This window comes from Podarcis melisellensis, assembly GCF_964234715.1.
Source record: "Podarcis melisellensis genome assembly, chromosome: 2".
Lineage (NCBI taxonomy): Eukaryota > Metazoa > Chordata > Lepidosauria > Squamata > Lacertidae > Podarcis > Podarcis melisellensis.
In genome coordinates, this window is record NC_138529.1 from 76,494,203 (window position 1) to 76,510,626 (window position 16,424).

The 16,424-nt window shown below is 39.5% G+C and overlaps 1 protein-coding gene across 1 annotated transcript in view; it reads left to right on the top strand.

Moving 5' to 3' along the window:
- SYN2 (synapsin II) overlaps positions 1-16,424 on the top strand; it is a 147,054-nt gene that overhangs the window by 111,396 nt on the left and 19,234 nt on the right. Inside the window, exons 7-10 of the mRNA XM_081901207.1 lie at positions 272-414; positions 6,360-6,434; positions 10,388-10,490; positions 15,729-15,878. Coding sequence (XP_081757333.1) covers positions 272-414; positions 6,360-6,434; positions 10,388-10,490; positions 15,729-15,878 — 471 coding nt within the window. The remainder of the gene's footprint in view (positions 1-271; positions 415-6,359; positions 6,435-10,387; positions 10,491-15,728; positions 15,879-16,424) is intronic.

The window sequence follows — 16,424 nt, forward strand, 5'->3', positions numbered from 1 at the left end:
AACTGATTTCAAGGAATCCACTGGAATCTGGGCATTTTCCAAACATCATTTTCTGTCCTGGGAATAAATATGGCGGGTGGGGACTGAATTTTGATATGTTTTGTACATTTGCATGTTAGATTTCACTAAGTTTAAGGGAAAATGTTTAACAAAAAATAATATAAACTTGTTAAGTAAGTTCAAGAAGTAGAGTTTTCTGTATAAGTAAACCTAACAGTTCTAATCTTATTCTTTTTGTCTCCCCATGCTATAAATCTATGGCTAATAACAGGTCAAGGTAGACAACCACTATGATTTTCAGGATATAGCCAGTGTCGTAGCACTCACTCAGACCTATGCCACTACTGAACCCTACATAGACTCCAAATATGACATCAGGATCCAAAAGATAGGCAACAACTACAAAGCATACATGTGAGCAAACATTCTGTTGTTTTTTCATTTTCAGTTCCATCAGCTGTAAAGCAGGTAACAACCAGACTTTATGGCCTTGCATGAAACTTCACCATTATCCCAGTGTGGAATCTACAGTGCATCAGTAATACTGTGAATCAATGAGTAAAAAAATGGGGATTCTTAAAAAAAAGGATATTAAGAAATTGAGAAATTCAGATTAGAATAATTTATCTGTTAAAGTTATGTGCAGTAGAATGCAAACAAAACTTTATATAATTCCTGAACATAAAAACAAAACAGAGGGATTCTGTACAATAAATTAAAAAGACAGGGATAGCTTGAAGAAACATCCACTGGAAATTGCCCTAGAGTTATTTTCCATATTTCAAAATAACCACAAAATCCTAAAGGGGGGGGGGACTCTCTTTTCAAGATTTTTTCCTTGCCAACAGACAAGCAAATTATTATCTATGAATCACATTGAAAGGTTACTCAGAACAGTTATCTGTTCTGAAAATTATAATGTATAATTCTCAAATTACTTGCCATAAGGCAAACCAAATATGTAAGAAGTTAGATTGACACTGAACCAGGCTGTTGATGAAAAACTCTGCAAGACTATGCAGAACTCCTTGTTAATCCAAAGGCAATGTGTCTAATTCTCTACTTTGTGTAAGGTGATGTTACATAATATATTTTTACAAAATGACCCACTGCCAAGTGATTTAGGAAACATAACTCATAAATTCAGTCCATTGTCTTTAGCCAGTATAGAAGCAATTTCCAAGCACGTGGTTTGTAGGCGTTTTATAAGTTTCTCTACTGAATACCTATCAATAAGTGCCTAGTTGTTATTGGCTTGTGATGACACAAAAGTGGGTTTTCCCACTGATGGCACTGGTGTTATAGAATGCACTCCCTGCTGTAATAGGAGAAGGGCTGTCCCCATTGGCATTCTGCTGGCTTTTGAAGACACACCTGTTTACACAGGCATTCCCTTGATCTCCCGGCCCAAGTCTCCAGCTTTCATTACTGTGTGTTTTAATGGGATTGTTTTATTGAGTATTTTAATTATGGCTGCTTGTAACCTGTTTATATACTTGTAGAACGTTTGGAAACCTATTTCGGCACTAGATGGTATATGCGTTATTAAATAATCATAAAAATAATACTCAGGATGAAAGGAAACAGACTTTTATTAGGACATGATGAAAGCCCATTTCATCAGAGGCATGATAAGTGATTCTCAGTTGTCATATATATATGCATGTTTAAAAAGGGTAATGTAAGGGTTGCAGGTTATGTGACAACACCATAACAAATATCATTAGCCTTTTAGGTGTCACAATATAGGTACCCCACCCCCACTTACAAACAACCCATTTTTGTACAACCACATTTGCACAGGCTACCGTGAAATATAAATAAAGAAATGGACTGGTCTTCCCTCGCTCGGGGATGCTGCCTGAGCGAGAAAAGGCGGCTTTCAGTTAACCAGCCAGGCAGGAGGTGCCTTCCCTCACCTCCACCGTGCATCCACACACACCATCTGGCAGCGGTTCCGCTGGGCATCCTTCTCAGCCCTCGCCCTCCATGGCCAGCTGCTACCGTCAGATGCACCGGCTCCCTTCAGGGAAGCAGGCCAGCTCGGGACAGGCTGGACACAATTTCACTTATGTGTGGAGGTTCTGGAACGTAGCCTGTATGTAAGTGGGGGGATGCCTGTACTTTTGTTGGTCAGGGTCTGCGTAAGAGTAGAGCAGGCAGCAAAAGGTTAGGTCCTCTTCAGGAAGTCGCCAGGGCCAATCAGGGGAAAAAAACCCTTTATTTAACTTTTAACCTTTAGTTTAATTTAGGTAGCTACTGAATTATTTAGAATATTATGTCCCTTTTCCCAGCCCCAAGAAGCTGACAGAACGGCTTGCAAAAGAATCTCACTATACTATATACGGTACATCCAGGAATAGTTTCAGGAACAGAAATAACCTGACGTTGATATAGTGCCAGGTTTATTCAGGCAGCATTTCCTACTCTCATCTTTGGTCTTCCATGGTGACACACTTTGGCCACTGCCTAACAGAGGGCAGGGCCCACTCAGGACTAACAAGGCAAGAGAATGATGCCAATTAACAGGAACTTGCTCAGCTCTCGAGAAAGGCAAATCTTCCCTAGCTGGCAGTTGCCAGTTGCCAACAGAAGCTCCCACTGAGGAGATCTTCTGAGACAAGGGAATGGGGCAGACCATCTTGTGGTCAAGAATGGAGGCAGATATTCCAGTATATAACATTCTTTATCACACATTACCAATGAAAATTGCAACAGTCAAGTCATATTAAGAAAAATCAGGGGAGTAGCAACAGTCTAAGCAAGGCTTAGCCCTTACCAGAGCCTCTCCTTGCTCTGCCCACTTTTCCATAGCCAGATTCATTTACGAAACACCATGCTTTTCTTGTAGAAACTCAGATTTTCAGAAAAGCTTCCTTCAGAAATCTTATTATTGTGAGAGAATATAGATACAAAAATTGATCCATGTGGTTCTTGAGATGTTTCTGGACTACAGCTCCCCTCATCGTTGACCATTGACCATGGAACTGAGGCTAATGGAGTTTTAAGTCCAACAACATCCGGAGGGGCCACAGTCGCTGCCATAGTTGGGTCAAACCCGGAAGATGTCCCATTTTGGTTTGTTGCTGAATTTTGCCCAAATTGGCTTTTCTGCCCAGGAAATCTGAGAGAGTTATGATGGGATCTAGCAGGTTATCCTCCCTGCCGGTGGCTGGATCAGGGTAATTTCCTTGTCCTCAAAACTCCTGTAGATGCAGTGAACTGCATATATTGGAACCTCCCTGCTGCCCCTGAGAATTTATATGGCAAGGCAGGGGCTACAAGGCTAATAATGTGTATGTTTAGATGGGCCTGTTTCCTGTAGCAGTACAATTGAAAATGAAGCAGTGTCATAAAGATTATATTTCCTGTGAACTTGGGAACAAGGTCTTTATTGTATATAGACCTTGAGAGAGTTGTTAAAGGATACTGAAAGAGTAACTAACCTACATTAAATGATCTTGAGTGTGTACCCATTACTGTCATTCCATTTGGACCCTACCATTTCATTTCATTCCACACTTTACAGTCTCTTTCTATTATTATAGTAACACGTTGTGGAATAAATCACATGCTCTATTTCCACGGTCTGTTTAGTGCAGGCAGTCAATTCAGTTCTCAATGCTTTTATTGTATTCGTTGTCTTAGCCGCAATGACTACATTATTCAGTTTGTTTCCCATTTCTGTTTTATTGCTTGTTTTCATTTCAGCAAGTTCCTAAGTGCATTGAATAGTTCTGTCATGTCTGTTAGCCCAGCTGCACTTGACTCGCCTCATCCTTCTTCTGTAGCGCAGCTTTGATGCACATCAGTAAATGTCGTTCGTCTCACTTTTCGATTCCACTACCATTCATAGTGATCATTTTAGACATCCATGTTATTTTTGCAACATGTTTTAGAATGTTTCGTTGAAATAGGGAGGAAGAAGCTCACTCACCCTGTCCAAACACAAAGAGGAGCAAGTAGGAAGCCGTGGGAAGAGAAGAATTTCCTAGCTATGGATCCTTGTAAGAGTAGCTAGATACAAAAGCATTAAGAACATTGATAAGAATTTCTCCTCCACTAAAAATCTGAAAATCTGAAAGCCCTGAAAATCTACAGCCCTGCTGCTAAATTTTAATTATATCTGCCTCCATGTCTTATCCTTATAATATTATGCAGCAGATGTGGAACACAGTTGTCTGGTTCTCATGTCACAGTAAGCCAGACCATGGCTTGATGTGGACATGCAGGCTCCTGTAAAGGAGATCATGGCTACTTTGTCCCTCTCTGGTCAATCATCTGCTGCACTGCAGTAAGACATGCTTTGACTTAGCATGACATCTGAACCTGGAGCCATGGTTTAGATCTCCTGAACAAACCACAATACGTAAACGAGAGCACAAACCTTTGTTAGAGCTTGAGATTTCTCTGGAGAGTTAAACCATAAGCCTGGTCTCGGATGTCGCACTTAAGCCAAAATCTGGCATACCTCAGCACAGCAGCAGAGGAGCAAAATGGTTGTGATTCGCTTGCACAGAGCCTGGGCTTACGGCATACGGCCATCATTTGGTTTATCATGATACGCAAATCAGGCCAGTATGGCTTGTGTAAATGTAGCTTTGGGATCTTGTGTGAGTTGCAAGTGAAGCAGGGAGATTAAGTCCAGGTTAATAATCAAGAATAGCAACAAAAGACATAACAGTCATTGCCATTTTATTGGAAACGTTCCAGGGATTGGGTGCAACTGACCTCTCCTCAAAACGCAAGGGTATGTATAGAAGGACCTCTGAAGATGCTCTCAGAAGTTCAGAAGAACTCATGTGGGAATAGGTTGCCTTTTAGCTGCCAATGTCTAAGCTGTGTGGGATTTTTAAGGTTAATACCAGCACTTTCAATTGTGCTCAGAAATGGATCAAGAGCCAATAATACTATATAGTGATTAAAAAATGATGGTTCTTAGGACCATATAATGTTTTTTTCTAAACAATATACCCACTGTTAAAATTGTTCAAGTTCTACAGCAATATTGTCACTGTTCACAAACCATGGCCTCCAATACAGTGGTAGATTTAAACATATTTTTGTGAGAAGTTGTTGTGTAGTTAGTTTTTCCATTTCATACTTGTACATTATTTTCAGTTATAATTTATCAAGGGAAGGGGAGTGTCTAGCCGAATATTACAAACTGAGGGTTCGTCCACACTTCCACTTCCCCCCAGGGAAACCCAATCTTTATTGCTGAATCAGAAATGCCTCAGAAGCATGGGACAAGTGGAAAATCTCTTGGACCTGTGCTTTCTAAGCATGGGGCAAGCAGCAGTGAGGATGAGCCCTTAGAGACAATTTCCTTTGACTTTCACAGTTTAATCAGAGTTTAAAATGAACTTGGTCCATTGACTCTAAATCAGCATGAAACTTTTATTACGCTTCACATGTTCAGATATATTTAGTCAATAGCTTGATATTCCACAGCTGGTTTTCATTCGTGAGTGTGCTTTTAACACAAGCACAGAATATCGAAGAGCCGCCACAGGAAATATAAGCTATTTTAGAGTTTTAAATCTACTATCTAAATATCTACTGTTGTAATCTTCCGTGGTGTTATGTTGTAGACTTAGAACTCGCATTATAAGTGACTTATTATATGCCAGTTATCAGATAACTAGGATATAGTATGGAGTTAATCCAAATACCACAACTCCTGCAAATGTTTAGAGATTCCTACATATGGATATGAATATAAATGCATCGCTGTTTCAAGGAAACACCATGGGGTGAAAAGGAAACAAACACAGTAGGAACAAAATTGCACTCATGTTGGATTTTCTCATATTACCTTGTCTTTCTCCAAAACCAATATACTAAAGGCATAAATTTATGTATTAATACGGAAAAAACACACTGTTCTAAATTATAATCTGTTCTATAGATTCAGACCTCACAGTGTGATGATGAATAGTAAAGTCAAATAATTATTGTTACAGAACACAAATTATGGGTCAAGCCCATGTTACTATTCTGCATACAGCAGAGAAGTTCCCACTTTTAGCACAGCTGCACTAAGTTCAAATTCATCATTTTATTCTTTTTTAAAAATATAACTTATCTGAGTCAGGAAAGATAGCTATGGGTTGGTTCAGAACACAAATAACATTTATTTTCATGAGTGTCTTCTTTCCTGTACACATCAGATTTAAATGCATTTATTTATTTGGGGAGGTAGTTGAATATAATGTTTGTTTCATTTTAATATTTTTGGAAATTCCTTGGCATGCTATTTCTTTTTTTAAAAAAAACCCAAAAGTTAGCAATTAATAAGCTAATGATAACAAAGAGGTTGATGTGCTGCTTGCTAAAACATTTCTATTTCTCCACAGGAGGACTTCAATATCTGGAAACTGGAAGACAAACACTGGATCTGCAATGTTGGAACAAATTGCCATGTCAGATAGGTAGATGCGTCTTGATGCAATAAGAAATCATGGATGTACCTAATTGGAATAATAATAATAATAATAATAATAATAATAATAATAGGAATACAGCTGAAATTATTAGAAGTGTTGTGGTTGTTGTATGTGCAGCACCAGCATACTTTTGCTAACGTTGCATCTGCTCAAAGATTGAGTGGATGGAGAGCAGGCACTTAAGGGAAAAACTAGCCCTTTAATAGATTCTCTGAGAATTTATTATCCAAGAGCTTCTATCCTTCTCTTTCAGCTTTTGCTTTCCATTGCCATTTATATTCTTACTTGCATGGAAAACACTGAAAAATTCTTTTTTAAACACTGATAAACTGTTTAAAATCAACATCAACTTGATATCAATAATGTTAATGTTTCCCCCCACTCCATTCACCTTGGCCCTCTTCAGTCATTCTCTACACATACAGTGCATGAGTGGAGAAAGAGGGTAATGGAACGAGTCTCAACTTCATGTGTCCTGACATTCATGTGTATAAGCTTTGTGCACATAAGTGTGCCTTTTGAGATCTTCTGCAGAGAGAAGCTTTGGGGGGGGGGTCCTATTCAGGTGACAATGTTTCAGGACTTCAAGATACTAGATTATCAGCTTTGAAAAAAGAAACCCAAACATTTAGAACAGCTAGTGCATGTTAACAGCTTATAACAGTAGGTGTTCTATGCTCCAAGGCCAAAAACAAGAGTTTTCATGCATGACTTTATTAAAGCAAGCTTTAAAATTTCATATCTGAGCTTGTAAGCTATAACCCAGTCAATTGCAATTGTTGAGATGACAAACATAAGTGAGATGCATATCATATCCTGAAAGGTGGAAAAAGGCAATAAGACATAGCTTCCAGAAAACAGTAAAGTGAGAAGATTATAATTCCACATCTTGAAGGTTTATTATGGGAAATGTTGACCAATTTATTCCTACCCCTTTCAGAGGGCCAAACTAGATGTTACAAAGAAGATGTATGGAATAGTTTCCATATATATATATATATATATATATATATATATATATATATATATATATGCAGGTTTTGGTGTCCTCGGGTGTCTTCCCGTGTAAAAGTTGGGGTGTCTAGGCGACGTTTCGACGAGGTCTCACTCGTCATCTTCAGGCTGGTGCTTTCGGCTTCTTGTTACTGGAACAGAGCAGGATCTCAGTGTTTGAGTTCCTATAAATACTGTTGAGGGGGTGTGGTGTATAGCCTCCAATGAACATATAAGGAAGGAGGGCCATGCCATTGTTTTCTTCTGTAAACACCCCCCAAAAACCAAGATACAGAAGAAAACAATGGCATGGCCCTCCTTCCTTATATCAAGGGCACTACAGATAAAATTAGCAAAATCCTCCATAAACACAATATCAAAACAGCCTTTTGCACCAACCAAAAAATAGCCAATATCCTCAGAAACCCCAAGGATAAAATCCAGTTGGAAAACCAAGGGGTCTATGAAATACCCTGCAAAGTCTGCCCAGCCACGTACATTGGACAAACAAACAGACGAATAAATGCACGTATCGCAGAACACAAGAATGCCGTCAAAAAAGAAGAAAAAACTTCCTCTCTTTTCCAACACATGAAAGAAACAGGACACGAAATTAATTTTGCAGATTCCAAATTGCTCTTTAACATGGAACATCACCACAAGAGAATAATCATGGAAGCCATCGAGATAGAGAAACACCCTCACAACATGAACAAGCGTGACGACACATCCCGCTTGCCAGACATCTGGAAATTAGCCCTCCCCACAAAAACTGACACCAGATCCAGAGGCACACAGAACGCCATCACCAATCAACCACACCAGACCCAAACCCAGACCCTCTCCACAGATAAATTACAGACACCATCCAGTAGCCAAACCATGGTGGCACCTCCGGATGCTGCACCCCCCTGCAATCCCTACACAGATCTGGCTGACACAGGCCACAAAACCACAGCTCGCCCCTATACACGAAGCCAAGCCAGAGCACAACTAAGTGCAGTACAGCCATCTTCTCAGAAAAACTCTTCACAAAGTTCAAGAGGTCAAGACACAAAGACTTTAGCAACTAATCCACACCTAATGACCCACCTAAGTGGTACTCAGGATATCACTCAAGAAATCACTCAAGATATCCCTCAAGTAATTAAGGAACAAAAGAAGAAAAGGCACACTAGCCTGGGAACTTCCTCTCTGCCCAGAACATTGGAGGCTATACACCACACCCCCTCAACAGTATTTATAGGAACTCAAACACTGAGATCCTGCTCTGGTCCAGTAACAAGAAGCCGAAAGCACCAGCCTGAAGATGACGAGTGAGACCTCGTCGAAACGTCGCCTAGACACCCCAACTTTTACACGGGAAGACACCCGAGGACACCAAAACCTGCATTCCTGTACCCGTGAAAATCTACGAAAGCATATATATATATATATATATATATATATATATATATATATATATATATATGAAATTCAGGAGAAGAGGCTGTTGAATCCCGTTCTCCCCAGCCGTTTCTTCTCTCAACTTCATTCCCGCCGCCCACCAGCTGCTTTCCACCACCACCAGGACAATTATAAACTGTAGTTTGGCCGTAGAGTGTGAGAACAAAGGAGAAGTACCCTTTTGCCAAAGTGGCAAAAATTGGAAGTGGCCCCTTTGGTGTATGTTAGAAATTGTATGCTTTGGATCTGCATTAGATTGCCTGACTCCTAAAAACAACAACACTATGCATACATGTTTTTACTGAGCAGCCTTTAGGCTCAAGGCAAGCCTTCCGTTCTTAATATTTGTTTCCATATGTGGCTGTTTTTTCAGCTTTATGCATTGTATATGAAAACTGACTTCAATAAGATCTTCTGAGTGTATCTTTGGTTTCATAGGAATAGCCTTTCAAAATAAGGTTCCTTTGTTTGGTTTGGTTTTTCTCCAGATTTACCATTAAAAGAAACAACACTTCTCCTAGATTCAAGAGACTATAGCACTTTACAGCAAGAATGGCTTATAAACAAATAAAGCCAATTATGACGGTCAGCACTTCTACAGATGTTGAATTTGACATGCATCCAAGAAACAACTTCAGAAATGAAGTCATACGAGAAATAAGCCACTCCTTTCATTCCACAAGATTTCATCAATAATAGTTCAGACCATTTTTGCAAATGTCTGTGCCTAGCTTTTTTATTTAAAGAGAAACCATTCTACTGGAGCAGATTTCAATTAGTAACAACGATAGATAGCAGGATGACCAGTGTGGTGCTCTGCAGATGTTGTTGAACAACCGTTCCCATAATCCTTGACCATTGGCCACGTTGACTGAGTCTGATGAAAGCAATTGTCCAACAACATCTGGAGGACACTTCTTTGTCTGTCCTTTAAGGGTATTCAATTCAAAGCACATCGCGTTGGTTTGGGTAAGTCTGACTTCCAATCAAGCAGGTTTAGCATCACAGCCAATTTTCAGGCTGCTTACCATGTTACACAGTGGCAAAGGCCTGTTTGACCGCATGTACATGCACCAGGGACCTTCAGTCAGTGCTAATTACGGCTTCATGTGCTGATATGTTAGAAATGACCATGCTTTGCTGTTTGCACATGTTGTACTTTTATGGTTCGGAATATAATGCTTTATGTTACAGTCCCATTAAAAGAAAGCCTGACGCTGAACTGAGGGCATTAGGATAAGTGAAGTTGCCAGGGTGAGGGCAACTCAGAAGCACAAAATATCAGATGTCTCAGATCTGGTTCACTTATGCAACAATCTCCCTTAATGACCAATTTGATCATCAGAAATATTTGGAGAAGGTTATATAAGAGCTAATGTGGTGATGATTTGTATTAGCACCAAGGCACGGTTACAATCTAAATTCAAACTAATATAGCTAGAACAGTATTGTGACAAGATCATGCTTTTGGCTAAAGTGAGCTTCTTTTCACATTCCAGGTACAAGCTCTGGATTGACAGCTGTTCAGAGATGTTTGGAGGTTTGGACATATGTGCTGTCAAAGCAGTTCATGGCAAGGATGGGAAGGATTATATTTTTGAGGTGTGGTATATGCTTTTCCTCTGCCAACACTTTTGTTGTTGTTGCTGTAAGATATTAAGGAAAACCTCTGCTCCTAAAGATTACACTTGCTTTTTTTGCATATTGCAGTAAATGGCACTGCTTGTGGGAAAGCACAGCTGTTTTATGATGTGGTGTAAGCTTGCTTCTGAATAGGATCAAAATACTTGCATTGTATTTCCCTAATCCTTCTGCTTTCCATTTAAGTGAACACACCTCTACTGCTTTAGTGCAAGATTTATAGTCCACCTTTTCCCAAGAGAAATCGCCCCAAAATACATCTTTATATAAAAAGGAAAAATAAGGATACAGTAAAATTCTTCCTCTCCCCCCCCTTTAAAAAAGTATCCTGCATTATAATTAGATAAAACATACTATTGTATGCTACTGAACAGTTGAATGAATGTCCCTGATATTTTGTGGGATAAACAAATGTTCTTTAATTCATGTAAACCACACAACACTTTGGATTACTTAGCAAACAGGATGATTTTGAAGTTTGGTAAGTCTATCTGCCCAAGGATGCAGACTTTGGCTTGGGTCCAAAGGTTTCTAGTAGAAGCAGAAGGACACTTTACTCACATGAGTAGATTTTCACAGGTCTCCTCCCAATGCTGAACGCCATTCCCAAGGCTCTCCCAACTCTTAGGACCAGTTTTTTCAATGCGGCACTTGGGCTGTAGCAGGAACAAAAAGTCAGGAAAGCCATATTCCATCAGCAGAATGTTGCTAGCTTTTATTTTATTAATGTGATTTACATAAACTTAAGGCTCATCACGGTCAGGGTTCGGCTTTGTTATGGGTTGGACTGAATGAACCTTGGTCACCCTGATCAAGACCGTATTATTATTATTACCGTACTTGATCTCTCAACAGCTTTTAATGTCATTGACCATGATATCTTCCTTTACCAGCTCTGTGAAATGGGGCACTGTTCTCCCTCCAGTTCTCTCTCCAGGATTGGTTTCATTGGATAGCATTGGACTATTGTCTCAGAGCCCCTGGGTGTCATGGAGTGGGGTGTCTCAGGATACAATCCTGCCCCTAGTGCTATTTAACATCTACATAAAGCCACTGGAAGTGGTCATTGGGAGTTTTTGGTGAGGTATCATCAGCAAACTTAGTTTGCTGATGATACCCAGCTTTATTTCTCTATAATGCATGAATTAAGAGAAGCTGTGCAAGACTCTCCTATGCCTAGAATTGGTGGTGGGCTGGATAAGGGCCAGTATCCTGACTCACTCCTGACTTTGGTTGGTGGGTTCCTTAATCTGCACAATTGGTCAATGACCTACTTTACATGGGGTTGTTCATTCCCATAAACAGTAGGCTCCATCTTAAAACCACTTTTTCTCTGCAACAACATTGTTGAGTAGGTTTTTAAATTTCACCATGAAAACTCAGGTTAAGAAAGAGACCAGTGTAGATAAGGGATAAGGAATCTGCAGTGCTCTAGATGTTACTGGACACCAGTTCCCATCATCTCAAGCCATGTGAATTGTTTGCTGTAGGGGGATTCAGCATGTTTTTCCATTTGCAGGCTAACAGCATGTGCTGTTGTCTCCTTCATTTCTTTTTCTGGTTCTGGTCTCCTAATCTTATGACTTGTTACTTAACCCTTTCTGTCTGCCCAGAATTTATTTATTTTTGTACTTTTACAGTGCATTTCTTTATTTGTCTACCTAAAAGTGAGCTCAATGAGGTTCAGTCATACTTTCTTCCAAGTAGACTTACCCTCAAGTATTTGTGTACAAGATTACAGCTTCAGGCTTATTATTATTTTGCAAATTATCTTTTACACAAGTCTCAAGGCAATTTACAAGCATGCAATAAAAACTACCATAAGTAGATTTAAAAGCAGTACAAAAACAACTTAATGTGGTTTCAAAAACAACACAAATTAGCAGCTAAGACTATTTCTTTAAAAGAAAACACACACCAACATTTTAGGTTGATATTTTGTTATATATCATTTATGGGGGGGGTGTAACATATTACTACACTAGACCAAGATGATTCCATCCAATTGTCCAGTGGCCATAATCTCTTGCCAAATTAGGTTCACCTAAACCCATGCTTAACTCTCCCTTGTATTATGATTTATGGCTCTTTTAAAAAGTGAGAGAAAAATAATAATCTGAATCTATTCTAATAATTTTATAATGGTAGGTATGTAGGGCCCCAAGCTATAAAGATAAAAACAAACCAGTTCAAGTGTCATTCTTTCAGATGAATTTTAATAATAAACTTCTAATGAAAACTACAACAAAAATAAACTTTTTCTTCCGGGGAATGTTTTATAGAAACCTTGAAGCTGCAATTATATCCAAATGAGGTATAGAAGATAATACTTGACTGTTCAAATGATAATTTTAGAAACCATTAAACTTGCTTGCAGACTAGTTACATAATCCTAGCTTTATTGTTTGGCATCAAAGCTTTTGTTGGCATGGATAACTCAAGAGTAGTTGTGGAGCAGCAATAGCAAAAATAATAATGGTGATCAGAACAGCTGATACCTCTTGTCCATTTGTTCACCATTAAAAAAATCAATTATAAACACAAGTAAGTACTTCATTTTGTTATTAGGGATTTATTAAGTTGGAGGAATTATTATCTTACTATCCTCAGAAGGAGATGTGGAAATTTTAGCCTGTAAAAGCCAGGCAGGATCATTATACTGTAGATAATTGCTGGTCTGCTGAAATTTATAACAGTGTCTTGATCTTTTCTTTAAATTCATAGGGTAGTTCTGCTGTGGTCAGAAGAATATTGGGATGGTGGAGAAATGTCATAATTCTGAACTTGAGCTCTAAACCACACACTTCTGTACATACTCCTTTACATAACACTATTGTTAATCCACTGTTCTGTAACTGTTCCTGGGACATTGTGCTTGATGCACACCAAGCTGGACTGTAACAGCCTGGGCCAGTTACTGATGAGATCTGGAGCTGTGTAAGACTCTGGGATAAATTGAGCACATCAAGTATTGACAAAAGACTATTATTTCTGATCAGCTGTTTATATAAAGACACGGTGCTGCATGTAAGAACTTCGTTAAATGGCCATCTTATAGGACCAGTTCCTGTCAGCAAGGGGGTCAAGCAAGGTTGCATCCTGGCCCCAGTTCTATTCAACATCTACATCAATGATATGGTTAACTGTTTGTCATCTCCGGACTTCCACGCCCCCAAACTGGCTGACAAATCAATATCAGTGCTTTTGTATGCTGATGATGCGATACTCCTATCTCGAACAAGAATAGGCTTAAATAGGCTCATAGGTGAATTTTCAGCATACTGTAGGAGAGAGCAACTTGCAATAAACTATCAGAAAACCAAAATTATGGTTTTTGCAAGGAAACACAGACAGTACAGCTGGAGGATGGATAACCAGACAATTGAACAGGTTAAAGCCTTCAAATATCTGGGTATCGTTTTCCAGTCGACCGGGTCCTGGGATGTCCATCAAAAATGTGCCAAAGAAAAAGCAGCTCAAAGTATCAAGATGCTGTCCCGCTTCTTTTACACGAAGGGGGGCAGATACATCCCAGCAGCCCTTGAAGTTTTTCAAGCAAAACCTCTGGCGCAGTTACTGTACGGGGCACAAATCTGGACGGGGAACCACTGCTCCAGTCTTGAAACTGTTCAGTCTAAATTTCTAAGGCAGATATTCGGCGTCCCCTCCTGTGTTCCAAACGCAGCATTACGACTCGAGGCCTGCCTTCCATCTGTAGAAACTCAGACCTGGCAGAGAACATTCAACTATTGGCTTCGTCTTAATCTAAATCCACCTGGTCTACTGCCTCTAGTAATGCAAGACCCTCACAAAAGCAAGTGGTTCAAAACTGTGCATCAAAAACTCCTTACATGCGGTCTGCATTCACAGTCCCTACTATCAATGGGCTATCAATGGGCCTCATTAAAGCAAAGAGTCTAATAGGCCAGCGCCTGAAAGACATTGAACGACAAAACAACCTGATTATCTTAAAGAAACTGTGCCCATGGTATACCTACTTTCCCCCTTCTCATTTTGACTCTCCAGCTTCATATTTGTTTAAACTAACCATCCCAAAATACAGACGTGCCTTTACATTGGCTAGATGGGATGTTCTTCCCTCTGCTGTACTCGAAGGTCGTTACCAAAAGACTCCATTTGAAAAACGACTTTGCCCATGTGGAGATGGTAACACGGAAACAGTGTCCCACGTCCTTCTATCTTGCCCCCTTTACAAAGACCTAAGGAACGAGATTATTACTCCACTCATTCTCTCCAACCCCGGCCGTTCACCAGACATTACACTGTATTTTCTATTATCTGATACGGATAGTCAGATAACAGAGAAGGTCGCGAGGTACATCGAGAGAGCTGCCACCATCTGAGTGACAGACTTGTTCATCTGACGGACCTCCTTTTGCTTGTTCTTTTCTTCCTTTTATCCCTATTTTCACTTTTAACTCTTGTATAGCTGTGGCCTGTTGGCTTTGCTAATAAAGTTTTGATTTGATTTGATCTGGAGCTGTTCTTCTGATCCAGTTTCTCTATGACATCTTCAACCCCCAGGGCCATAGGTCTTGAAACCAATACATATTCCAGTAAGCATTCTGTGTCCACTCCCCTACCCAGTACTTTCGCTTTATTAAATAAATAATGTTCTCTTTGGCTGGGGAGCAGAAGTTGTGAGGATGTGGCTGTTTCTAATACCCCACATAGCCGCACATAAAAAGAGCAGGTGCTGTTGCTGGATATTTCTCAGTGTTCAGTGTGTCCACATAGTCAAGGACAGACGTTGTCTGATGCCACATCATACTCACAACCATACCACATCAAGGAGCCATACCGCATATTCTCCCAAGGACCAGTTGAAATCACCCATCCAGTTTTTCTTGCAAGATACTTTTAAAAATTATACTTTGGCTTAGTTTCCTTCCCATGTTACAAAAGAAAAATTGAGTGACTTCCACTAATCTGCCCAACTTTCCTGATGAACAAAACTGAGATTTGGACATAGAGAATTTTGTAATAATAATAATAATACCCTGCCCATCTGGCTAGGTTTCCCCAGCCACTCTGGGTGGCTCACAGCATATATGGAAATACTCGATTTATTTACAGTCATCCACAGCACAATATGGATAACAATAATGGTCTGTAACACAGCATAAACAAATTACTAAAATTATGTTTCACTGCCTAATCAGCTTTTGTTTCTTCTAGGTTATGGATTGTGCAATGCCTTTGATTGGTGAGCATCAGGTTGAAGACAAACAGCTTATTACTGAGCTGGTTGTAAGCAGAATGAACCAAATGTTGTCTAAAACACCTGTACCATCTCCTCAGAAACCATCTGCCACTCAGCAGCCTCAAGTAAGGAATGCAGACACTCTTCATAAATACATGCAGGATTTCAGTAGATAAATGTAATGAGGATTCAGGACGTGTTGAGCTGTTGTTATTAGAAGGGAGTGGATAGTAAAAATGGAGTGTGATTTTTGTGCTTCCTTAGAACAGAATTTCAAGCATCATATATTTAAAATATCCAAGCAAGAGCTCATCAATAAAGTTGCGACATTACTTTGGGCATATAAATGACATTAAAGGTTTCTGAATATGTTACAGTGGGATAAGCTGAATCAACAGTCTTGACTCCAGTTTGCTCCAATGTGCTTTGTTTTCACTCAGTTCTTTAAGTAATCATCAAGGCTGGTACAAAGGGCTCTGTGCATCCATGGTTTTGTGGCCATGTTAGTTTTACTTTTATTTTATTTATTTAAAGTGTTTATATGCTGTCTTTCCCAAGCTCAAGGCTGTCAAAATGCTATGAAATACTATAAAACTGTAAATAAAGATATAACAACAATGTAACTCGGCAACTAATAATATTCTCAAGACAACTATGCAATCAAATCAGCC